Raw genomic sequence first — 24,850 nt, 5'->3', positions numbered from 1 at the left:
AGAGTAATATAATAGAGAGTGACTGACTTGGTTGATGTGTAAGACAGAATGGCCAGAGAGGGTCTCTGAGAAGGCAACATGAGAAGATAAGAATGTTGAGAAGGCAGCAATCAGTGAAGGCCTGTGAAAGAATGTTTCAAGCTGAGGGCATAACAAATTCAAAGTCTCTGAGATGATAGCAAGCTTGGTTGAAGGTCAGAAAGAAGGCCGGTGGCTGGAATAGGGAATGATGCAGTGAGACAAGCCAGAAGTCATGACAAGAAGGTGGAATTTTATTTAAGTTGTAAAGGTAAACATTATAGGAATGTAAAAAGACCTGTTTTAGAATGTCGAAAGCTCATTTTGGCTGCTTTATGGAGAAGTGGACAGGAAAGGAGAAGGCAGAAAGGCCAGGTAAAAGGTTATTATAGTCCAGGAGAAACATGTTAGTTACTTGTACTAGGTTTGTAGAAATGAAAATGGAGAACTGTGGTCAGATTTGAGGTACAGTTTTGGGATTATGCTAATAGGAGCTACTCATCGACTGGACATAAGAGTGTAAGGAAACAACAAAATTTTGGTTTGCCCAGCTAGAAGGACAGATGTACCACTTACTGAGGTAGAAAATACTTTGAGATGATCATGGGGTTTAGGTATCATGGGTAAATAATTAATTGGGTTTGTGACATATTAAATATGAGATACCTATTAGGTATTTAAATAGAGATGCCTTGAAGGCAATTCGACATATAAAGGTGGAGCTTAGGGGAGAGATCTGGATGGGCTGTAGATTCTGAGGTAAGAATCATATGCTGCCTATGGGATTAGATGAGATGGTCTCTTAGTTTGCTAGCACTGCCATAGCAAAGCACCATATTCTGGGTGGCTTAAACTGCAGAAATTTATTTACTCATATTCTGGAGGCTGGAAGTCTAAGATCAAGGTCTTGGCAGGGTTGATTTTCCAAGGCCTCTCTCCTTGCCTTGCAGGTCACCAGCTTCTCCCTTTGGGTTCATATGGCTTCCTGTGTCTGTTTATATCCTAATCTCCTCTTCTTAAAAGAACACCAATCATACTGCATTAGGGCCTACCCTTATGACCTCATTCTAACTTAATTACCTATTTTTAAATACAGTCACTTTGTGAAGTATTGGAGGTTGGGACTTCAGCATATGAATTTTGTGGGGACACGGTTCAGCCCGTAACATGGCCTAAAGGGAGAGTATACATAATAGACCCCTGGAGCACTGAGCTTTTGGTGGTATATGAGAAGTGAGCCAGCTGACCAAAGATGGCCCATGCGGTAGGAGTACCAACCTCTGTCATAGGAGCTTAGAGAAGAAAATGTTTCAAGAAAGACTTGATCAGCTGTGGCACAGGATCCTGGGATTTCATGCTAGCAAAGCACAGAGAATTACCACTGACTTTTGTTTTCCCCGAAAAATACATGAGCTTATTTACCTCAAGTTAGATGGCTCTCAAACAATGTTGTGACTACGCTTCATGCTTGGTTGCCTCTCATATGGAGAGGCGTATCAGGCACCACCAATAGCACTTGTGTTTCAGTGGTTGTGTGTGTGTGTGTGTCTGTGTGTGTGTGTGTGTGTGTGTGTGTGTGTAGAGGGAGACTTGCTCTGCTGGGGGGGGTGTGTGTGTGTGTGTGTTTGTCTGTCTGTCTGTCTGTGTGTGTAGAGGGAGTCTTGCTCTGCTGCCCAGGCTGGAGTACAGTGGTATGATCTCAGCTCACTGCATCATCCTCCTCTGGGGCTCAAGTGATCCTAACATTTCAGGCTCCAGAGTAGCTGGAACTACAGGCAGGCACCACCATGCCTGGCTAATTTTTTTATTTTTTGTAGAGATGAGGTTTCACCATGTTGCCCAGGTTGGTCTCAAACTTCTGTGCTTACATAGTCCACCCACCATGGCCTCCCAAAGTGCTATGATTATAAGACATGAGCCATAATGCCTGGCCAAATGGCTTTATTGTATTGAATATTTTGTTTTCAGTTTATGAATAAATCAATTAAATATAAAGGAACAAATTGAACAGATATATTTGAATTGAATATGTCTAGTAAGTGGTTCACATGTCTGTAAGGCCAGCATTAAATGGACAAAAAGTAAGGAAATAGATGTTGTAAACTAACATGGGAAAATGGTCACTCTTCATTACTAAAGAAGAAAATAATAATGGCTACATTTCACACCTATTAAATTCCCTAAAAATTAGCCAGTTAGTTCATAAGACTTTGAGGAAATTGGGTCATTTATGTAATTTTGTAAAGCATTAATTGGTATAATTCTTATTATAGAAGTCAGTTTACCAGTGCATAGCAAGAGCCATTAAAATGCTCATTTTTGGCTGGGTTTTGTAGTTCATGCCTGTAATTCTAGCTGGGAGGCCGAGGCAGGAGGATCACTTGAGCCCAGAAGTTTGAGACCAGCTTGGGCAACATAGTGAGACCTTGTCTCTATAAAAAATAAAAAAAATTAGCTGTGTGTGGTAAAATGCACCTATGATCCCAGCTACTCGGGAGTCTGAGGTGGCAGGATCTCTTGAGCTTGGGAGGTCCAGGCGTCAATGAGCCATGATCATGCCACTGCACTCCTGCCTGGATGACAGAGTGAGACCCTGTCTTGAAAAACAAAACAAAAACTCATTTTCTTTGGTTCCAGTACATTTATTTATGTCACAAGTAATACTGCAATGAACATCCATATGTATCCGTAAAAACTGTGTATAAGGATGTTCATTGCAGTGTACTCATACATTAAAAATTAGGATTCATGGCCAGGCACAGTGGCACTTTGGGAGGCCATGGTGGGCAGATCACTTGAGGTCAGGAGTTTAAGACCAACCTGGCCAACATGGTGAAACACCGTCTTTACTAAAAATACAAAAGTTAGCTGGGCATGGTGGCACATGCCTATAATTCCAGATACTCAGGAGGGTGACACAGGAGAATTGCTTGAACCTAGGAGGTAGAGGTTGCAATGAGAGCCAAAATTACGCCACTTCAGCCTGGGTGACAGAGCAAGACTCCATCTCACACACAAAAAAAAGAAAAGTAAAAAGAAAAAAAATAGTATTTATTATATATTCTTAGAGTGGGTAATGATAAGCTAATACCAGAACATAATGAACTGATATAAAAGTACTAAAGATGAAGGTTAGTGGTGAAGGCTAAAGATTAAATGCTTATAATGCAATAGAAAATACAGAATTCTAAATTTTCTTTATGTAAATAGGCAGAAAGTTGCAGAGGAAATAGAAAAATTGAAACAATTTGGCCGGGCGCCGTGACTCATGCCTGTAATCCCAGCACTTTGGGAGGCCGAGGCGGGTGGATCACGAGGTCAAGAGATCGAGACCATTCTGGTCAACATGGTGAAACCCCGTCTCTACTAAAAATACAAAAATCAGCTGGGCATGGTGGCGCACGCCTGTAGTCCCAGCTACTCGGGAGGCTGAGGCAGGAGAATTGCCTGAACCCAGGAGGCAGAGGTTGCGGTGAGCTGAGATCGCGCCATTGCACTCCAGCCTGGGTAACGAGGGAAACTCTTGTCTCCAAAAAAAAAAAAAAAAAAAATTGTAACAATTGTATTAAGGAAGTGGGCCTCCAAATCAGTGTTTGTCCTTTAGAAATTCTCTGGGTTTTTTTTTTTTTTTTTTTTTTTGAGACCAGGTCTTACTCTGTTGCTCAGGCTGGAGCACGTTGGTGTGGTCATGGCTCACTGCAGCCTCAACCTCCTGGGCTCAGGTGATTCTCTCATCTCAGTCTCCCAAGTAGCTGGGAACCGCAGGCACGCACCACCACACCTGGTAACTTTTTTTAATTTTTTGTGGAGACGGGTTTTTGCCATGTTGCTCAGGCTGGTCTCAAACTCCTAGGTTCAAGCAATCTGCCCACCTCAGCTGCTGAAAATGTAAAAATTGTCTTTTATATTACCATATGGTTTTAATAATAACTAAGTGGGATAATATCTTATGATAGCCTTTCTCTAAGTTACGTTGTTTCAGTATACTTGATTTCCACAAACCCGAAGCCAGTCTGATCAATCATAAATGAGACTGAACATCTTTGGGCATGCAAGTGGAGGGAAGAATTTATGTTTATAGTCAGTGTCCTAAAATTTTACTTAAAATTCTGTGGTAATTCCTAGTAATAAAGATAAATGCAATATGAAACATGTATAATGGATGGGCAATGGGATTACAGGGGAGAGATTTTTCTCTGGACAGGTAAGATCACACAAGTCAGCAATTACGGCTTCATTTGTACCATTCTCTGATAGCATGAGGTAGCTTTCTTAGAGACCTGAGAATAGAGCAAAGAAAATAGAAGTAAAAAGATTTGAGAGGAAATTTACTGGGAATACTCAGGACTAGAGTTTAAGAAGATAACATAATATGGCTAGAGATAGTCTGGAACATTTTTGTTTGATTTGGAACAAATCTAAATACCCACCATATGTTAATATTACTGTATTGTTGCCTGAAATACTGTACCAGGTTATATCTGTGTTTTTTTCTAGCTCCATAAAATTCTAGGAGATAAGGTGAACAATACCGCTGTAATTGAAAAACAAGTACTAGAACTTTGGGACAGACTGTATCACTCTTGGTTTATAAAGGTAAGTTATTTTTGCTAAGGTTTTCTGTTGTAAACTAATAAAGCCCTTTTACTGACTCATTAACTAGATAGGATTGTATTTTATTCATGAAAATTTTAAAACTGCAAAACCTTAAGCCTCAGGTCATTAAAAGTCAGTGTGAGTTGATGGGTATTCTCCCTAGCAGAACCTGCCTATCACTGGTGCATTGGTATTCTAGACAGACGAATTAGTCTGTTGTCATCTAGTTTAGAGATCTTTCTTTTGGTTTTTATTCTTTTTTTTTGAGACAGGGTCAGGCTCTCACCCAGGCTGGAGTGCAGTGGTGTGATCCTGGCTTACTGTAACCTCTGCCTCTTGGGCTTGAGTGATCCTCCTGCCTCAGCCTCCCCAGAATTACAGGTGCATGCCACCGTGCTCAGTTAATTTTTTGTATTTTTTGTAGAGACGGGGTTTTGCCATGTTGCCTAAGCCATCCTGTACACTAGATCTGGCAGGGCCTGTGGGCTAGCAGGAGCTGTGCTGTGTATAGAGTGGGCAGAGTTGGTGGTGGTTTTTCTCAAAGTTGATGTAAGGAGAGCAAGTATATATATAAATCTTTTAATGTAGGATGGAGGGGGAGGAGGGCTGATTTTAAATTTGAATTTGTTCCTTAGTGACTTGTTTGGGATTATGTACTCTTTCTTTGGGATGAATTGAGGGAACGGTGTTAGTTTTTGTAGATTTCAAAGACTTGGGGGAAAAATATTCAGGGAATATCTAGGTGAGTATCGTAGATTTGATCCCATCTGCTGAAAAAACAGATAATAAGAAAGGTGTATCTATTTCTTTTGCTAACTCTGGGGCTTGTACTTAAAGACAAATAGCTTTTACTGCCCCTCATACCTCATGAGCTTTATTTTACAGTAGAGGAAGGTCAGTGTTTTATAAGCATAGGTTTGTTAAGTGGTTAAGTATAGTTGTCCCCTAGTATTATGGGTAATTGGTTCTAAGACACCCTACTGGTACCTGGTACCAAAATCCAGGGATGCTTAAGTTCCTTGTACATAATGGCATATTTGTTGGCTGGGCATGGTGGCTCATGCCTGAAATCTGGCTGTTTGGGAGGCTGAGGTGGGAGGATCACATGAGGCTGGGAGCTTCAGACCAGCCTGGGCAACATAGTGAGACCCCCATCTCTACAAAAAATTAGCTGGGTGTGGTGGTGTGTGCCTGTAGTCTTAGCTACTCAGGAAGACTGAGGCAGGAGGATCACTAGAGCTCAGGAGTTGGAGGCTGCAGTGAGCTATGACCACACCATTGCACTCCAGTCTAGCCTGGTGACAGAGCAAGACCGTGTCTCTAAAAAAAGGAAGACAACATTCCTACCATCATGCCTGGCTAATTTTTATAAAGATGGGGTCTTACTATGTTGGTCTTGAACTCCTAGGCTCAAGTGATCTTCTTGCCTTGGCCTCCCAAAGTGCTAGGATTACAGGTGTGAGCCATTCTACCTGGCCCTTATCTCTTTCAAATTTAGTTATTCTTGTATGTCTGCCAGCGTCTTCCAGATAAACGAGTTCTGTTTACTGCCTTACTCTTGCTTGTTATATTCTTCTCTCCTCATTTTCCTTATCTTGTATGGAAAATTAAAAAGAAAGATGAGGAAAAAGCAAAGATCAAGAGAAAGGTAGAAGGCCCAAAAACTTAAAAAAGAAAAATGAAAGTCAATGCTGTGTTTAGTGTGTTGTTGTAGATACTGAGGAATAAGATGTGTTTGCAAATGTATTTAGGAGGGAAGCAGAGGAGCAAGACTTAGACAAGGTACCTGGAATATAAACAAAGGATTTTTATATTTCAGGTCTTTAAATGGAGTTCTTGGCTGATTTCTTACATAATGCAAAGTTGTTCTCCTTGGAGTACTTACTGAAGTGATTAAGGAGACCTGAAGCAAAATGGGACATTGATACTTTTTACTTTTTAGGTTAAAGGGGGAATTTCATGTCTGCATTGTTTTATTCTGTAGAACGTAACACACTCTGGAAGGCACAAAGGACAGAAGTTGCATGTCAGTCGTCAGAATAGCTGGCTGGGAGACATTCTGGACTGGCAGGATATCGCTTCCTTTGTTCACGAGAACATTGAGACATTTCTTTCGGTAAGAAATAGTATTTATAAAAACAAACTAATTGCAGTTTTCTTCATACACTTTGAGGCCTCAGTTATCCTGTTTTTAACGTAATGACATTTACAGGTTTGAGAACTCTGAATGGACTAGGGTGATGTTCAGAAGCCACAGGCCTCAGGTGTCACTCCCCTGGTATTTTCCCTGTGGTTGTAGAGTAGCTGAGAGATGCTGAGTCCTGAGGTATGTCAGTGATGCTGTGGGCTGCCAGATTCTCAGATAGGGATCCCCATCCTCCTGCTAGGATGACCAGGATGTCTCCAGCTGGACTACTAGGGAGGGACCTGCCTTTGTGGTGTGCGAAGATCTTGACCAGATGGAAATATGGTTCCAGTTACATTGGAGGGATGGAATGTGTTGAATGTGTAGCTTGTTACCATCCCACCTAACCGCCCACCATGCACCATCACCTCTGCAGTCTTACGCATTCCTAAGTACTAACTACTCTTCCTCATTCTGTAGCATATTTTGTGAGGTGTCCCTGGCATGTTGAATTTCACAGAGAGCAATTTTCTTGTGCATAAACTTGTTTATTTCATCAAGTGAACAAAAATTGAGATTTGCAGTGCTAAATTTTTTTAAATTAACTAATTAATGTTTTTGAGATGGAGTCTTGCTTCGTTGCCCAGGCTGGAGTGCAGTAGTGTAACCTCAGCTCACTGTAACCTGCGCTTCCTGGGCTCAAGGGATTCTCCTGCCTCAGCCTCCTGAGTAGCTGGGATTACAGGTGTGCACCACTGCACCTGGCAAATTTTCCAAGTCCTTCAGTGCTTTCTTATACCTCCTTTGGGGTTGTCTTACGACTCCTTTGGCCCCTAACCCTGTCCTTATGGTCACATTCTCTCCTTCTTCCTGATCACCTGATACAGCTAAAGCAGCTTGGAATTAAATCCAGAAATTCACGTCCTAACATTTTAATTTAATTTTATATTTTTATGTAATAGAGACAGGGTCTCGCTATATATTGCCCAGGCTGGTCTTAAACTCCTGGCCTCAAGTGATCCTCCTGCCTCAGCTTCCCAAAGTGCTGGGAATACAGGCATGAACCACTACACCTCGCTGTTTCTGTTTTATGTTTTTGATAATACCTTTCCTCTGTTTTGTCTAGTGCGGTGGTTCTCAAAACTTTTTGGTCTGGTTGCATGTTAGTTGTTCAGTAAATAATAACATTATGTGTGAATATGGATAATATACTTTTTGTTTGTGGAAAAATACTATTTTCTAAAACCAAAAAGATTTAGTGAGAAGGATAGCTTTCTTTTACATTTTTGCAAATCTGTTTCATGTCTGGATTCTCATGGATGCTCCTGCATTGAATCTGTTGGAATATGTTTGTTTTGATTGAAGTATTATGAAGAAAATTCAGCCTCACAAAGATATGTCACTGGGAAAGAGAGGTGTCTTTTAATAGCCTTTTCAGATAATTGTGGCTATTCTTTGATATTACCCAAAACTCAACAAGTAGTTTTTTTTTTTAAATTGAGACTGAGTCTTGCTCTGTCACCCAGGTAGGAGTGCAACGGCATGCTCTCGGCTTACTGCAACCTCTGCCTCCTGGGTTTGAGCAATTCTCATGCCTCAGCCTCCGGAGTAGCTGGGATTACAGACGTGCACCACCATGCCTTTCTTTCTTTCTTTTTTCTTTTTTGTATTTCTAGGAGAGACAGGGTTTTGCCATGTTACGCAGGCTGGTCTCAAACTCCTGAGCTCATGTAGTCCACCTGCCTCGACCTCCTAAAGTGCTGGGATTACAGGTGTGAGCAACTGTGCCTGGCCAAAAGCTCACATTTTGTTAACAAATACTATCAGTTGTTTTCTTTGTAGAGACAGGCTCACCTTATTCATCTTTGAGAAAATTTCTGCCAGATATCAATTCTGTCAGTCATTCTTTTATGCGGAAACGGTGATTAGTGAAAAGATTGACTAGTTCAACTCCCAATTCAATCATACGAGCACATTTTCCTCCAACGACTGTCTCACTTTGGTAAGCAGCAGAGGTGCTTTGTCACACAGAATATTAGGCACTAAAGGGTGGGTATTTAATACAATTAATAACTTTTACTGCTTCCTAAAGAACATTCTTAAGTGAAACTGGTGCTGAGTTTATGGTGAGGAAGAATACATTGAACACTAACTAGAACAGTTAGGTGCCATGCCTTGAGTCCTGCACAAGCCCCAGCAGTTTCACTTGTGATTGATTACTTTTCACCATCAGTGCAGATGTTAACACATTGAAAAGGTACATGTTTGAGTAAGGAAATAGTTTTGTCCTCACAGACACTGAAAAAGATCTTGGCAACTGTAGTTGTCCAGGGGCCACGCTTTGAGAACCACTCATCTGACTTTCTAAAGCGCTGTTAGTCAGATGTTGGGCCTTTGACATGGATTCCTTAAGTTTGAAAGCTTCTTTTCCGTTTTCTCTTTGTTTTCTTTTTCCCCTCGAGAAGTAGCTTCAGCTTGCCTTTGAAACCATGATGGAATTTTTTATTTCTTCTATCATACTAGTGGTATCAAACAGCTCTTTCTTCTGAACCATCCTTTTTTATTTATTTGAGAATATTAGCAATAAAATATTTAAAATGTCTGCTGCTGTTTGCTCTGCGTTTTTTTAGTTTGTTTTGCTTTCTCTTTTGTTACATGTCTGGTGATCCTTGGCAGTGTGTTCCTTTTTAAGAGTGCAACACTAAAAACAGCTGGAAGGTCCTTGCCAGTTCAGCCTGTAGAAAAGCCATGAGTCAGTCAGCAGGTTCCACCCAGTATCCTGGACCTTCCATTTGGCTCTTTAATGCTAGTGCATACACAAAATAGTGTGTCATCTAATAATACCTTTGAATGTTTGCTTTCCCCCAAATTCAGGTGTGTTAACTAAAAGTTATTGAATCCCTTTTTGTTTTGTTTTGTGCCTGTAGTTGTTGAATTTAAAAGCATCTGTTATTGATGAAGTGACGTAGTTGAATCACGTTAAGACAGATGATAAAGAAAAGTGATTAAATTTTATTAATTCCTATGGAAAGAGAATAGGCAGTTTTTGAAACTAAAATAACAGTTTTGCCATGTAGCCCTCCAAAAAGACAAGTAAAATCTCTGTATGCCTAAACATATTTATACATTGAGTAATGGATAGTTCAGGGAACAGATGGTTGTTTAGTAGTTTTTGTATCAAATACTGTGCTAGGTGCTTAATATTTTCTAATTTAAATCTCCCAGTGATTCTGCAAAACTAGTGTAATTGCCTTCATTTTAATAACAAAGAACAGGCTCAGAGGTGTTAAATAGTTAGCATGGTAAATAACAGTTGATATTCAAATTCAGTTCATCTTTCACTGGTACAGAGGCCAGACTTTTAATATAATATTGTGTTATCTTTCAAACTGTATTTCATTTTCTAGAGAACTGAACATTTCTTAGTCTCATACCTTTACATTTTTATTTGTTTTGTTAGGATTTTGGGGGGATATTGTTGTAAATAGGTGGCTTAAATTAAGTCTTGTTCATGAAATCTTCCCAGTGTATCTCAGAACACATTGAGGTTTTTCTACTTTCAAACTGCCTTTGCATTTATTGTTTTCACCCTTCTTTTGATAGCTGAACATATTTTACATTCTTTTTCCATTTTCGACACTTTAGTGTTTATACCCTATCTTCCAGACTAGATTTTAAGTTTTTGGAGGTAGAAGGAATCTCATTTATCACTACCTTAGAACTTAGTATGGTGTTAAGTCCTCAACTAAACTAATTAAGAGAAGCACATTAGGCACTAGTGCAGTGGTTTAACTGTGGCTTACTGCATCTTGGACCTCCTGGGCTCAAGCCATCCTTCTGTTTCATCCTTTTGCTTCTTCCTTCTGAGTAGTTGGAACTACAGGCATACACCACCACATCCAGCTGAGTTGTAAATTTTTTTTGTAGAGATGGGGTCTTCCTGTGTTGCACAGGCTGGTTTTGAACTCCTGAGCTCAAGCTATCCTTTCACCTTGCCCCTACCCCCCACAACGTGCTGGGATTACAGGCATGAGCCACAGTGCCCAGACAATAATTATTTTTGTATTTAGAAGCATAGTGGCTGAGTTGAAATGGTGTTTTGAGGTCACCGGACTCATCTCCCTTCCTTTTAGATGGATAAAGATTGGAACTAGAGAAGGATAGCAGAGCTCATGTGGACCATCAACCCCAGGCTCCCTCTGGACTCTCTTGAGGCAGCCAGAGGTGGCTCAGTTCTGCCAGGAAACGCATTTTCTCTTATTTAGACCTCTGTATCCCAGCAATATCCTGTTCCTGTTTTTCTAAACTATTACCTTTGAATCTCCTTCAGTGGCTCCATAGAAGGTGGGCTGATGGCTCTTAATAAGTACTAGGAAACCAAATTAATAATCAAAAAGTTGTTTGGTGAGCGGTGGACTCAGAGTAAAGGGATACAGAGCCACTGGAGGTGGCAAGGCCTTGTTGGTCAGTTCTTATCCACAGTAGAGATCACCTTTCATGACCACATTGCTTGGTTGGTTCAGTAAGTCTCTTGGGCTTTTCATATGTTTCATAATGAGCTCTTTTTGACGTTCTTCCAGTACTTACATTGCTAGTGTTGAATAAAGTGATACCAGACCTGCCTCATGTTTTCTACTTCTTAATTGGGATCCTTTTTTTTTTTTGAGACAGAGTCTCACTTTGTCACCCAGGCTGGAGTGCAGTGGCGTGATCTCAGCTCACTGCGACCTCTGCCTCCTAGGTTCAAGCAGTTTTCGTGCTTCAGCTGGCTGAGCAGCAGATTATAAGTGTATGCCACTACACTCAGCTAATCTTTTTGTATTGTTAGTAGAGATGGGGTTTCACCATGCTGACCAGGCTGGTTTCAAACTCCTGGCCTCAAGTGATCTGCTCGCCACAGTCTTCCGAAGTGCTGGGATTACAGGTGTGAGCCAGCATGCCCAGCCTGAGTTGGGATATATTTTGTCTGCATAAATCTGTTCTGTTTTCAGAGTTTCATGGACCTTGCTGTTATGCCTGCCTTTACCCATTTTCTCCTCTCTAGCCTGGCATATAAATTAAAACCACTTTACTTTAAGGATTTAGTTAATATTCTGGAGATGTTTTTTCCTCTATTTTCTCCAGTTGATTCTTTCAAGTAAGAAGGGTTACTTGATTGTTGTTGGAGACTACTGGTTTAAAATTAATTATTCAGTTAATTTCTTAAGAATTACCACAAGGCATTTTCTCTGAGTGCATGCCTGAGACTATTTAAAAAATTTTTTTTAATAAAAATTCCAAAATGACTGAAGCTGCAAAAAGAATGCTTGTCAGAATCACAAGGAAAGGCATTGTTGGCTTTTTTCTTGGAACCGATGGCATTGTTCATTCATTCTTTATCCCACGAGGTCAAGTAGTCAATCTTGCATATTTTTGTAGGCATTGTGAAACATTTTCAAGATTTTATGTGAGGAGTTTTTGTAAATGAAACCAGCCTGCCAGAGTTCTCTTATGAAACTGAGCCGAGGTTTGCAGGAAATGGTGAGGGCAACAAAATGTGCCTTTATAAATGGTACATCTGAAGTAGGAAAGGAATGAAGAAGACTTTTTATAGAACAGATGGAATAACTTGAACATATGACAAAAACCAGAACTGCTGTTTTGGAAAGGGCACCAAAACAAAAATCAGATGTTGTGAGTTCTGTCCCACAACATCTGAGCTCTAAGATCTAGTTCAGCTTATTAGCTTTGTGCCCTTGGTCAAGTTTTTTTAAAAAAAATTGTGAGCTTCAACTTATGTAACTACAAAATAGGGATAATATCATCTGCACTTCTTCTCTCATGGCATTGTTGTGAAGTTTATGGAAACATTTTAGAAATGGTAATGGAAGGCCTTTGGTAATGGTAATTTTCTGGTCATTTTGCTTCTGTGTTTTTCATTAAGACGAAGGATAGTCCACTTGGGAAGAATAGAACAGATACTGTAATAAGGGGATTTGAGATCGTAAATGAAATGTGCAGGTGTGCTATAGATATTGTACCTCCTTTATTAATACTTAATATATATGAAAAATCTTACTCCTGATATCTGGTTCTAGTAAATGTGTAGGTGACAAATCAGCTGAACTCAGTAGACCTCGACATACCGGTTATTGTCTCAAGAAAGATTTTTGGTCTCAGAGCACTGCTGTTGTCCCTGTCTGTTCATTGCTTTCATTGTGATTTAATGAAGTCATTGAGGTGATGCTTTCTTTATTTGTAGATAGGTCTAAGTTGGAAATGGCAAGGGTGGGGGCTATACAGCTAATAAAGCACATACTGAAATTTCATAGCCTGCACTTAAGATCCTACAAGATAAATACAACCACAGGTTGTACTCTAGCATATTCTCCTGTAGGTAAAGTCGTGACATGTGTCACATAATAATATCTCTGTTAACGATGGGTCACATAGACAATCATGGTCCCATAAGATTATAGTACTGTATTTTTACTGAACCTTTTTAGATGTTTAGATGTACAGATACCTGTGTTGTGGTTGCCTGTGATATTCAGCATAGTAACATGCTACAGAGTTTATAGTTTAGGAGCAGTAAGTTGTCCCTTATAGCCTATGTTGTGCCAGGCTTTACCATTAGGTTTGTATCAGTATACTCTATGACGTTTGCAGGATGAAATTGCCTAATGACACATTTCTCAGAATGTGTCTCCATCATTAAGTGATGCATTATTATATCCTCTGCTTGTTACTTCTACAAAGCTACAATGATTTTTTTTTTTTTTTTAGATGGAGTCTTGCTCTTGCTGCCCAGGCTAGAGTGCAGTGGTGCATCTTGGCTCACTGCAGCCTCCGCCTCCTGGGTTCAAGTGATTCTTTTGCCCCAGCCTCCCAAATAGCTGGGATTACAAGCATGCACCACCACGCTTGGCTAATTTTGTATTTTTAGTAGAGACAGGGTTTTATCTTGTTGGTCAGGCTGGTCTCCAACTCCTGACGTCAGGACATCTACCCGCATTGACCTCCTAAAGCACTGGGATTATAGGCATGAGCCACCACGCCCCACCAATTATATATAAAATGTTTTAATTCTGCTTTTTAAAATTAGCATTATATTGTAAAGTATTTTTTCACGTTATAATAGAAATGTTTTTAATGGCTGTCTGTATTATTTGATGTGGATTCACCATTTTCTTACTATTGATTATATGACTATTTGGGTCGTTCTTTTTTTTTTTTAATTTTCTTTTGAAATAATCCTCAGTTCTTAGCTTTTCAGTTCATGGTACTAAAACATTGTATTAAAAGCATACTAGATGGCTGTAGACACTTTTTTCATCAGGATTGGTTCTTATATCCAGCTTTCTCTCCTCATCAGATCTTGGAGTCTTTGTGGGTTGTTATGAGCCGAAATGTGAGTCTGCTGTTCACCACTGTCACTACGCTCCTGACCATCCTCTTCTACAGTGGGACGGCCCTTCTCAATTTTGTACTCTCTCTGGTATGTCCACATAGATAAGTATACATCCCATTTCCTTCCCAGTTGAAGCACATTTCTGGTTTCATTTGCAGTTGCAGATATCTGTCTTCCTGTAGTTTCCAAATACGATTTTTTAGGAGATACTGTCCTTTGTTTTGCAGATAATTTTCCTGACCACACTATTTTATCTGTTAAGTTCCAGTGATGAGTACTACAAGCCAGTGAAGTGGGTGATAAGCCTGACTCCACTATCTCAGCCAGGTCCTTCTTCTAATATTATTGGCCAGTCTGTGGAAGAAGCTATCAGGTAGGGATAAGGTTTATGCTATTTTTATTTCTCCCAGAAATTTTTTCCATAATAAGCCTATTTTTTGTCTGAGCATCCTAATAATATTCAGTGTGAAACTAGTGAAGGACTCTGGTATTTTCAAGGTTTGTATCTCATTTTGAGAGGATAAATATGAACAGTGCAGTTGTTAATAAGAAAAATATTCAGGCCATGTACAGTGGTTCATGCCTGTAATTCCAACAACTCAGATTGCTTGAGGCAGAAGGATCGCTTGAGGCCAGGAGTCTGACATCAGTCTGGACAACATAGTGAGACCTTGTCTCTACACACACACACACACACAAAAATTGATTATCTGGACTTGGTGGCATACACCTGTAATCCCAGCTGCTTGGGAGGGTGAGGCCAGAGGCTCACTTAAGTCTAGGAGCTTGAGGTTACAGTGATCTGTGATCATACCACTGCGCCCCAGGAGCTTTGGTGGCAGAGCAACACCCTATTTCTTTTTTTCTTTTTTTTTTTTTTTTTTTTTTTGGAGATGGATTGCAGTGGTGTGATCTCGGCTCACTACAGCCTCTGCCTCCAGAGTTCAAGCAATTCTCCTGCCTCAGCTTCCCAAGTAGCTGGGACTACAGGTGTGCACCACCACACCCAGCTAATTTTTGTATTTTTAGTAGAGACAAAGTTTCACCATGTTGGCCAGGCTGGTCTTGAACTCCTGACCTTAAGTGATCTGCCCCCCACAAAATACTGGAATTTACATGCGTGAGCCACCATGCCCGGCCAAGACCCTGTTTCTTAAAAAAAAAAAAGACCGAGCACAGTGGCTCACACCTGTCATCCCAGCATTTGGGGAGGCTGAGGCAGGAGGATTGCTTGAGCTCAGGAACTTGAGACCAGCTGGGCAGCATAGCAAGACCTTGTGGCTACTAAAAATATAAAGGATTAGCCAGGCATGGTGGTATGCACCTGTAGTCTCAGCTACTTAAGAGGCTGACATGGTAGGATTGCTTGAGCCTGGAAGTTAGAGGCTGCAGTGAACATGGTCACACCACTGCCTCGCCTAGGCAACAGAGTAATATCCTGTCTCAAAAACAAAACAAAAATTAAAAATTCAAAGCAGTTTTGATAACCTCCTCTTAAATGTGTGATTTACAAAGATGTAATTGTCTATCTCCATCAGCTTTCCATCAGCAGGATCTTAAACTAGCTCTTAGCATCGTGTCACTTGCTTAGGAGAACCCCCACTTCCACCACCCCCATCTCCTACTTCTTTCAGAACTCTCTGCTGTCACGAGTTCTAGCTTTGCTCCAGAAGGAGAGTAGGTGGCCTTCCTGTTTCTCCTTCTATCCTACAGCCAAGCTGTGCCCTCTGCAAGGGGTAGATTGGGTACTGGAAATGCAGAATTGTTGGTTATCTGTAAGTCATAGGCTCTGTATGCACTGCACGTTCTGGTCAGAAACTTTCATCATGACTTCTGGCATCCGTGTATTTACAGACTTGATTTCTGAATGCACTTCTTCAACTTTTCATCCCCGTAAGCTTTTTCCAGGTCACGGCTCTTGGATTCCTTTATCTTTTCCTCTTCATCATTTCTGGTAGGGAGGGCCCTTTAGGGAGGAGCATGCCTCTCTCAGCCCCTCCTCCAACCCTTGTCCTCATTGCTCATTAACAAGACTCAAATACATTTTTACTTCTTAGGAATTGATCTCAAATTAAACCCTCCTATTGGCCATTAGAGCTCTTTTTTCTAATATGTTGTTGACCAGGTGGTCTTAAGCATCTCGAGTAGTGAATCTTTGGCTGGCATTTCTGTTTCCACATGCTTTTAATAAATACCATTGTCTGGAACTAGTCTTCCACAGAAATCTTGTTTTTTTTTTTTCTCTGTCTGATAATTGGATCTGACTGATACTGGTTTATTTTTTCGATGTATTCATGTAATAGCTAGGGAGAATCTCACTTTGATTGTTAGAAAAACGTCAGTTACATTCAAACAGGATGCATGCTCCTGAAAATATAATGTATGTAGAAACTTTGCTAAGTTCTCTCCCTTTTTCCTACTAGCAAGGCCTGGGTAAGGTCTTCACCAATACTTTTTTCCTTGATTGGCTGTCAAGTGGGATTCTTAAAAAAAATGCTCTTAACATCTGTATAGTGCCCTCAGGTATCCGCACGGGGGCAATCTGTAAAGATTCCAGATTTGGGAGTATTTTATCCAGTGTAACAGCATTTGGAGTTAAGCTGTTTTGAGGGAAGTACCAGCTATAGCTTCGCTCTTAAGTCCTATGTGATCATTGGCTATCATCTTTACTGAATAAATGAAATGACAAAAATTCTAGCAATAGATTATCTTTTCTTTATCTAGGTGATATTTTTCTGACTCAAAAAAACTTCTGCAAATGCTCTACCAAAAAGGAAAGCTAACCTTTTATCTTCCCAATAGGTTAAAGCTATTGGAGCAGCCATATCAAAGGCTGGTAGGAATTCTCCAGTCAGTGTGGCTTATGCCAAGCCTTGCAGAAAAATATCTACCTTGTTCATAAAGAACTTCAAGAAAGGTGATACTTCCATTTTCCTCAAGTAACCTTCACTGTTACTCTTATTCTTGGAAAAATATTTCTATTTTCAAATTCACAGCATTTGAGTTTTCTTTTGTTCTGCCTTCTTAGAGCAGACCATCCTCTAAATGTCTGTCATTGAGTCACCTTTTTCCATAGCAAATATGCCACCTTTTTTTGTTTTAAACTTAATTCCTAGATGTCGTGTTTGCCAGTCAGTGGTAAGTAAAGCTGTGAGTCACACCTACGTTCAACTGATTGAAAACACATATTCTGTTACACTATGATGCCTTCTTTCAGGAGGAGCTGAGATCATGAGTTACATTTTTGGACTTAAGAGGGTGGGACTTTGGCTGGGTGCAGTGGCTAACAACACTTGTAATCCCAGCACTTTGGGAGGCTGAGGTGGGTGGATCACCTGAGGTCAGGAGTTCGAGACCAGCTGGCCAACATGGTGAAACCCTGTCTCTACTAAAAATACAAAAATTAGCTGAGTGTGAAGGCCGGGGCCTGTAATCCTGGCTACTTTGGCGGCTGAGACAGGAGAATTGCTTGAACCCAGGAGGCGGAGGTTGCAGTGAGACAAGATCGCGTCACTACACTCCAGTCTGGGCGACAAAGCGAGACTCCATCTCAAAAAAAAAAAAAAAAAAAAAAAAAAAAAAGGCAGAGTGGGACTTAGAAATTCAGGTCTTTGTCTCCAGAGAGAATTTGAGTTTAGAAAGAGGTCTGTCATCTACAGGGATATGAGGAAATCCGTCTTTTATAAATTAGACTTACCTTCTTGGGAGTGCACACACTAATTATATATTAGTAGTAGCTCATGTCTTGGCTCCAAAGTATACTGGGATTTAAAAACCATTTGTTTTTTTATCACCTTATTTTAAATACAGAAAAAATTTTTAACGACCTTTGGTACCAGAACTATAATCTAAAGCAGGCGTCCCCAAACTACGGCCCACGGGCTGCATGAGGCCCCCTGAGGCCATTTATCCGGCCCCCCGCCGCACTTCAGGAAGGGGCACCTCTTTCATTGGTGGTCAGTGAGAGGAGCATAGTATGTGGCGGCCCTCCAACGGTCTGAGGGACAGTGAACTGGCCCCCTGTGTAAAAAGTTTGAGGACGCCTGATCTAAAGGTTCTCAGAATTGATAGATTTTTATGAGTCTGATAAATATGGTACAGACTAAAGACTAAAGAACAGTTTATGGCCTGAGCCATTTTTCTAACCAAAGCTATATCAAGTTATGTAAATTGAAGGCTTTAATTCAAGGTGAGTTTTTTGCAGTTTAAGTTCTTAGGGCTGTTTCTTTACTAGCTCAATTTCAAGACATAAAATGTACAGATTCTATAGAGAGTCCTCTGAAGAGCTTTCTCCTCTGGAGAAGATGATAGTGAATTCTGTTTCTAAGAGATCCTGTTGGATTTTTTATCCTGAAGGTTTGTGTTGAAGAGGCAATATGTTTCTTCATGGAAAAAGATTGTGAGGGAAAAAAATAAATGGTTATGATTTATAATTTATAAATGATTATGAAAACATAACATCCTCAGAGTACAGTTTAGGCTACAAATATCAGTGATACCAACTTTTATAAGCATCAGTCGTTAATCATCATCCATGTTGCGGCTAAGTGGAAATCATTACATTCATTTATATGATCTGCGAATAAGTAAAAAGTGGAATTTAAATTGAGGGTTAATTGCATGACCAGACATTGAAAGTGTCTGTTTTTGAAGCTTTGCCTTCCAAAATATGTGGCTTCCTTATGATCACAATCTCATTGACGTTTTGAACCTTAATCATTGTTTTGATTCTGAATAAGTATTCTTCTCAGTTGAATACATTTGCAGTTGGGTTTTCATTTCATGAAATTTTGAGTCAGTGGCATGCATCCTTTATCCCCAGACCATTTTCCTCTCTTTAGCAGCATGTTGTCTCCTGAATGTGTACATCACACCCTTCTTCCCCGATGCTCCCATTCTGCTTGCTCTGGTGGAGATATTGCACATTACTAAGTTGCATGTTGTCACGGCCTCAATGCAATTTAGTGTGTGTGATATTTTCACATGAGTGCATGCACACGGGTATGGCTCTTGCTTGCTGGGATTACAGCTTTTCAGTGCCAGTGGGTGGGCATCCTGTTGAATTAGATAAGAGAATGTGTATGTCATGTGATTCACATTTGGAAAGTGAACATGCTTCCCACCTGTACCTCTCAGTTTTGGAGAATTAAAAGTATTTGGATTAAAAAAGGTCAGCATTGATCATTTAGTAAATCACTGTTTCCATTTTTTATGTTGAGCAATTGAGCAAATTAAATATTTAGTACAAATTCTCATTGATTTGAGAATATAAACAATATTTAAATGTGTAAGGAAGAATATAAAGCTGTAAGAAAAGAAAATGTGTTTTTATTTATTTAAAGAAATCTCTCCCAACACTGAAATGGACAAGCAGAAATGTCGTAATGCATATTTGGGGAAATTAAATTAGCTGCAGTTCTTAAATAATAAGACAGTAAATGTATGCCTTTTTTAACCTGCCTGATGAAAGATACATCTCATAAACTTGTTTCCACTGTAAATTACCTTAAAAATGTTTCTTTTATTTAGTTTCTCATTGCGATGCTTTAAAAACTGCTAAATTCACTTTACTGGGTTTACTATGGAAGTAGTTTTGAGATACACATGTTTACTGTTTGTCTATGTAACTGAAACAACCTCTTGGTTATTTTTTTAGTTAGCATTAGAATAAGAATCCACAATCACTGGGCATTGTCAAGGACACATAACCATGCATTACTGTATAAAAATATTTAATTAATATTTACTACTGCCATAGCCTCCAGATGATCTAATGTGATGCTGTCATTGTATGCTTCTGTCTGTGATTCACCACTAGTTTGGAGGAGGAGAGTGGAAGAATTCCACATAAGCAGGTCATCCCCTGTGCCCCTTCAGCAGCTCTCTAGGGCTGAATGCACAACGTGGCTGTTCCCCTCATGCTGGAAATCTAATGTCAGCCAGGTTGCTTTATAACATACTGTGGAGCTGGGTCTCCAGGGCAGATGAGCCAAGGAAGGGAAGATGTGACCTCTCAAGGGAGGTTGGGCCTGAGAAGGGTTGGGTAGAGAGAGATTTCTTAGAGGATACAAAAATTACTTAGAAGGAATAAGTTCTAATGTTATATAGCACTGTGGAAGGGCTGTAGTTAACAGTAATAAATTATATTGTTTCAAGTAGTTAGAAGGAAGATATGGAATGCTCCCAACAAAATAAATGAGGCAGGGCATAGTGGCTCACGCCTGAAATCCCAGCACTTCAGGAGCCCGAGGTGAGCAGCTCACCTAAAGTCAGGAGTTCAAGACCAGCCTGGCCAACATGGAGAAACCCTGTCTCTACTAAAAATTACAAAAATTAGCCGGATATGGTAGCTCATGCCTGAAGTCCTAGCTACTCGGGAGGCTGAGGCAGGAGAATCGCTTGAGCCCAGGTGGTGGAGGTTGCAGTGATCTGTGATTGTTCCACTGCACTCCAGCCTGGGCGACAGAGTGAGACTCTGTCTCAAAACAAAACAACCAAACAAACAAAAAAACCCTCTTACCAGAATGACTTTCATAGATAGTAAGACAGGGATGTGCTTACTCAATTTGAGTATCCAAAAAATGTCACCTAACTGGTTGATATCAATCAATGAAAGAATGAAATGGGAAAATGATCTTTCCATTGTTATGATTGTAAGTAACATGCTTGCATTGATTAATGATTTCTGATAGCCCATTCAAACTATATGGTGCATGCCATCAGTTATATGCCAGATGACGTTTTATTTGACTTTGGGAGTAAGTTATTTCTAGCAATCTGAATTTTAGGTTCCAAAGAACCCTAGAGATGAGTGATAATTATATGTCCAGTATTATAGGTTATTTGAAATAACTGAACTGGCCAGGCACAGTGGCTCATGCCTGTAATCCCAACACTTTGGGAGGCTGAGTCAGGAGGATCATGAGGTCAGGAGTTTGAGACCAGCCTGGCCAGTATGGTGAAACCCCATTTCTACTAAAAATACAAAAATTAGTCAGGCATGGGCATGCACCTGTCATCCCAGCTACTCGGGAGGCTAGGGCAGAAGAATCACCTGAACCCAGGAGGCGGAGGTTGCAGTGAGCCGAGATTGTGCCCCTGAACTCCAGCCTGGGTGACAGAGCCAGAGTCTGCCTCAAAGTAGAATAACCGAACCAAAATTTTCTGGTATGCTACTTGCATACACACAGCACATAACAGTGCTTTGCACACAGTGGGTTGTGTGTGCGTCTGTAGTCCCAGCTACTTGGGAAGTTGAGGTGGGAGGATCACTTGAGCCTGGGAGACAGAGGTTGCAATGAGTCAAGATCTTACAACACTGCATTCCAGCCTGGACGACAGATTGACACCCAGTCTCAAAAAAAAAAAAAAAAAAAAAAAAATTATTTGTCAACTCTATATTTATTTATTTTTAATGAAAGAAGAAAAACAAGTTTTAAAAAAGTCCTTTTAAGAGGGAGGAAGTTCTAGAATTAATGGTAATAATTGCACAAATTTTGAGTATACTAAAAACCACTCAATTGTATACGTAAAACTGATGAAATTTATGCTATATGAGCTTCATTTCAATAAAAACATCTTATTAGAAAACAAAGGCAGGAGAGTCAGAATAAAGGAGACATGTGGATAGAAGCAGAGCTCAGAGATGGAGGAAGATTGGAGGATGCCACACTACTAGCCTGAAAGATGGAAGTTGGGGCCATGAGCCAAGGAATGAAGACAGCTTTTAAAAGCTGGAAAAGGCTTGTCCAAGTGTGGTCATGTTCACAACTAAATGATCACAGCCAGTTACAGATTGCTCATTCCCTCTCTACTCTCATTGCTTTACTTAGCTAGCCTTAAAAAAAGAAACAAACAGACCCCAAGAAAACTAAAAATGAAGAGAAAACAGATTCTCTCTTAAATCCTCCAAAAACAATGTGACATCTTGGTTTTAGGACTTCTGGACTGAATTACAAGATAAAAAGTATGTTTTAAGCTAGTTGAGTTTTTGGTAATTTGTTACAGCTGCAACAGGAAACTAACATAACACACTACATGCAAAGTACAGTTATGTGCTATGCACATGCAAATAGCATGCCAGAAAGTTTCAGTTTGTTTATTTAAAATTGTAAAGTTAAATAACCTATAATACTGGGCGTATAATTATCACTCATCTCCATGGTTCTTTGGAACCTAAAATTCAGAGATTGCTAGGAATAATTTACTCCCAAAGTCAAATAAAATTTCATCTGGCATATAACTAATGGCACACCCTATGACTGGCTAAGTTTTTGTAATTATAGTAGAGATGGGGTTTCACCTGTTGCCCAGGCTGGTCGTGAACTCCTGCTCTCAAGCGATCCACCCACCTTGTCCTCTCACAGTTTAGGGTTACAGGTATGAGCTACCATGACCAGCTAGGCAACAAATAAAAATTTTATATATTTATAGTTTGTAATGTAATGTTACATTGTGAAATGGTTAAATCAAGCTAATTAATATATTCATTACTTCACATACCATTTTTGTTGTGACAACATGTAAGATGTAATCTTACCAGTTTTCAAGTATACAATGCATTTTTTTTTTTTTTTTTGAGACGGAGTTTCGCTCTTGTTACCCAGGCTGGAGTGCAATGGCGCCATCTCGGCTCACCGCAACCTCCGCCTCCTGGGTTCAGGCAATTCTCCTGCCTCAGCCTCCTGAGCAGCTGGGATTACAGGCACGCACCACCACGCCCGGCTAATTTTTTGTATTTTTAGTAGAGACGGGGTTTCACCATGTTGACCAGGTTGGTCTCGATCTCTCGACCTCGTGATCCACCCGCCTCGGCCTCCCAAAGTGCTGGGATTACAGGCTTGAGCCACCGCGCCCGGCCGCATTATTATTAACTATAGTCACTATGCTGTACAGTAGCTCTCCAGAACTTACTCATCCTAACTGAAACTTTGTACCATTTGACCATCTCTCTAGCCCCTGGCAACCACCATCCTACTCTCTACTTCTATGAGTTCAACTCGTACATTCTACTTACAAGTGAGATCGTGCAGTATTTGTCTATCTGTGCTGTGCCTGGCTTATATAACTTACCAGAAAGTCCTCCAGAATCATCCATGTTATCACAAATGACAGGATTTCCTTCTTTTTGGTGGCTGAGTAGTATTTTCTTGTGCACACACAGCATATTTTCTGCTAATAGCCACTGTTTATTGAGCATCTACTGTGTACTAGGTCAGTTACTGGGAGCTTCAGATGCATTATTATTTAGCTCTTCATGAGCTGAATTGCTCTTCCTGCCAGTATCCACTCACATAATACTGTGAGGTTTAACCTCATACTTTGAGGAGATGTGCTGTGATGTAGGAGGTAGTGGCTTCTGGTTTGGTATCCATGTACTATTAATTTTTTCTGAATTGAGAGATTAAAGCTAGTATTAGTTATAATGCTAAATAGATATCATATGACCCAGTATGTCCACTCCTAGGTATTTACAGATGAGAAATGAAAGCATATATCTACAAATACTTGTACACAAATGTTCATAGCAGCATTATTTTTAATACCCCCAAACTGGAAACACCTCAAATGCATATCATCTGGTGAATGGATAAACAAATTGTGGTAGATCTACATAATGGAATACTACTCAGCAATTAAAAGGAACAAACTAACACATTCAGCAGTGTGTTGAAGCTCAAAAGCATTATGCCAGGTGAAAGAAATACCAAAGGCTACATGACAATGTGAATGTACTCAACACTACTGTACTGCACACTCAAAATGGTTCAGATGGTAAATATTGTGCCATGGGTATTTTACCACGGTTTAATACAAAGCTATATAATTTATGATTGTGTTTCAATGAAATTCTAGAAAAGGCAGAATTATAGTGACAGCATATCTAGTGGCCATCAGAGGCCAGAGTTTAGGGAGGATTTGCCTATAGGAGGGGGATGAAGGAACTTTTTGGGGTGATACAAATGTTTTACATCTTGATTATAATGATGGTTATGGAACTTGGATGTTTATCCAAATCACTGAATTGAACGCTTAAATTGGTGAGTTTTATTACTTGTCAATCATAGTTTAATAAAGCTGATACAAGAAGAAGTTGCTAGGAATTTGAGGGAGTTAAAAAATACTGTCTTCTTGTAAATTGTAAGAGGATTTTTCTCTGCTGTTTTATTTATAAAAACTTGTGTGCCAGATCATGAGTAATGAGGTAGAGGGGAATATATTGTCTTCATCATCCCTTACTGAGTTACATGAATATGTTTGGTAACTGCAAGCAATACATAGCGCATTTAAAAGTTGTCTTGAGAACGTTACCAGCAACCAATGTCCTCAGCGGTGGAAGAAGACTGTGCTGTTTTCTACATGTGGTCCTTACTGGATTAGCCTTGTTTGGTTGCCACTCAGAGGGGTGATTGAGTTGTGATATTTTGTTGCACCTTTGATGCCAACTTATTTTTGACTTAAATATTTTTTAGTAACATAAGGTTAAAAATCACATCATATGTTTTCCTCATTGACCTCCCTAGTTGTAGGCAAATTTTATACTTTTTTCCTTACTTTTTCTCTGTGGTCACTGATATCATTATTTCCTCCCCCCTCAAAACCTACCTTCACCTTTGGTCTCTGGGAATACTGCACTCTAGTGATTTTCCTTCTACTACCAAAATGATTTCGGTACCTCTCTGGCTGGTTTTTCTTTGTCTTTAGGTCCCTTATGAAAACAC

At 40.0% G+C, this 24,850-nt stretch overlaps 1 protein-coding gene across 6 annotated transcripts in view; it reads left to right on the top strand.

The window, feature by feature from the left end:
* Window positions 1–24,850, top strand: part of TMEM245 (transmembrane protein 245) — a 105,117-nt gene that overhangs the window by 56,529 nt on the left and 23,738 nt on the right. For all 6 annotated transcript variants that reach the window (XM_003925248.4, XM_074395139.1, XM_010335987.3 and 3 more), the window contains 4 exons: window positions 4,516–4,614; window positions 6,599–6,730; window positions 14,094–14,216; window positions 14,357–14,502. In XM_003925248.4, the coding sequence (XP_003925297.2) occupies window positions 4,516–4,614; window positions 6,599–6,730; window positions 14,094–14,216; window positions 14,357–14,502 (500 nt within the window). The remainder of the gene's footprint in view (window positions 1–4,515; window positions 4,615–6,598; window positions 6,731–14,093; window positions 14,217–14,356; window positions 14,503–24,850) is intronic.

The sequence above is a fragment of the Saimiri boliviensis genome, chromosome 2, assembly GCF_048565385.1.
Source record: "Saimiri boliviensis isolate mSaiBol1 chromosome 2, mSaiBol1.pri, whole genome shotgun sequence".
Lineage (NCBI taxonomy): Eukaryota > Metazoa > Chordata > Mammalia > Primates > Cebidae > Saimiri > Saimiri boliviensis.
The sequence above is the reverse complement of the archived record's forward strand: the minus strand, read 5'-3'. Positions and strand labels throughout refer to the sequence as shown.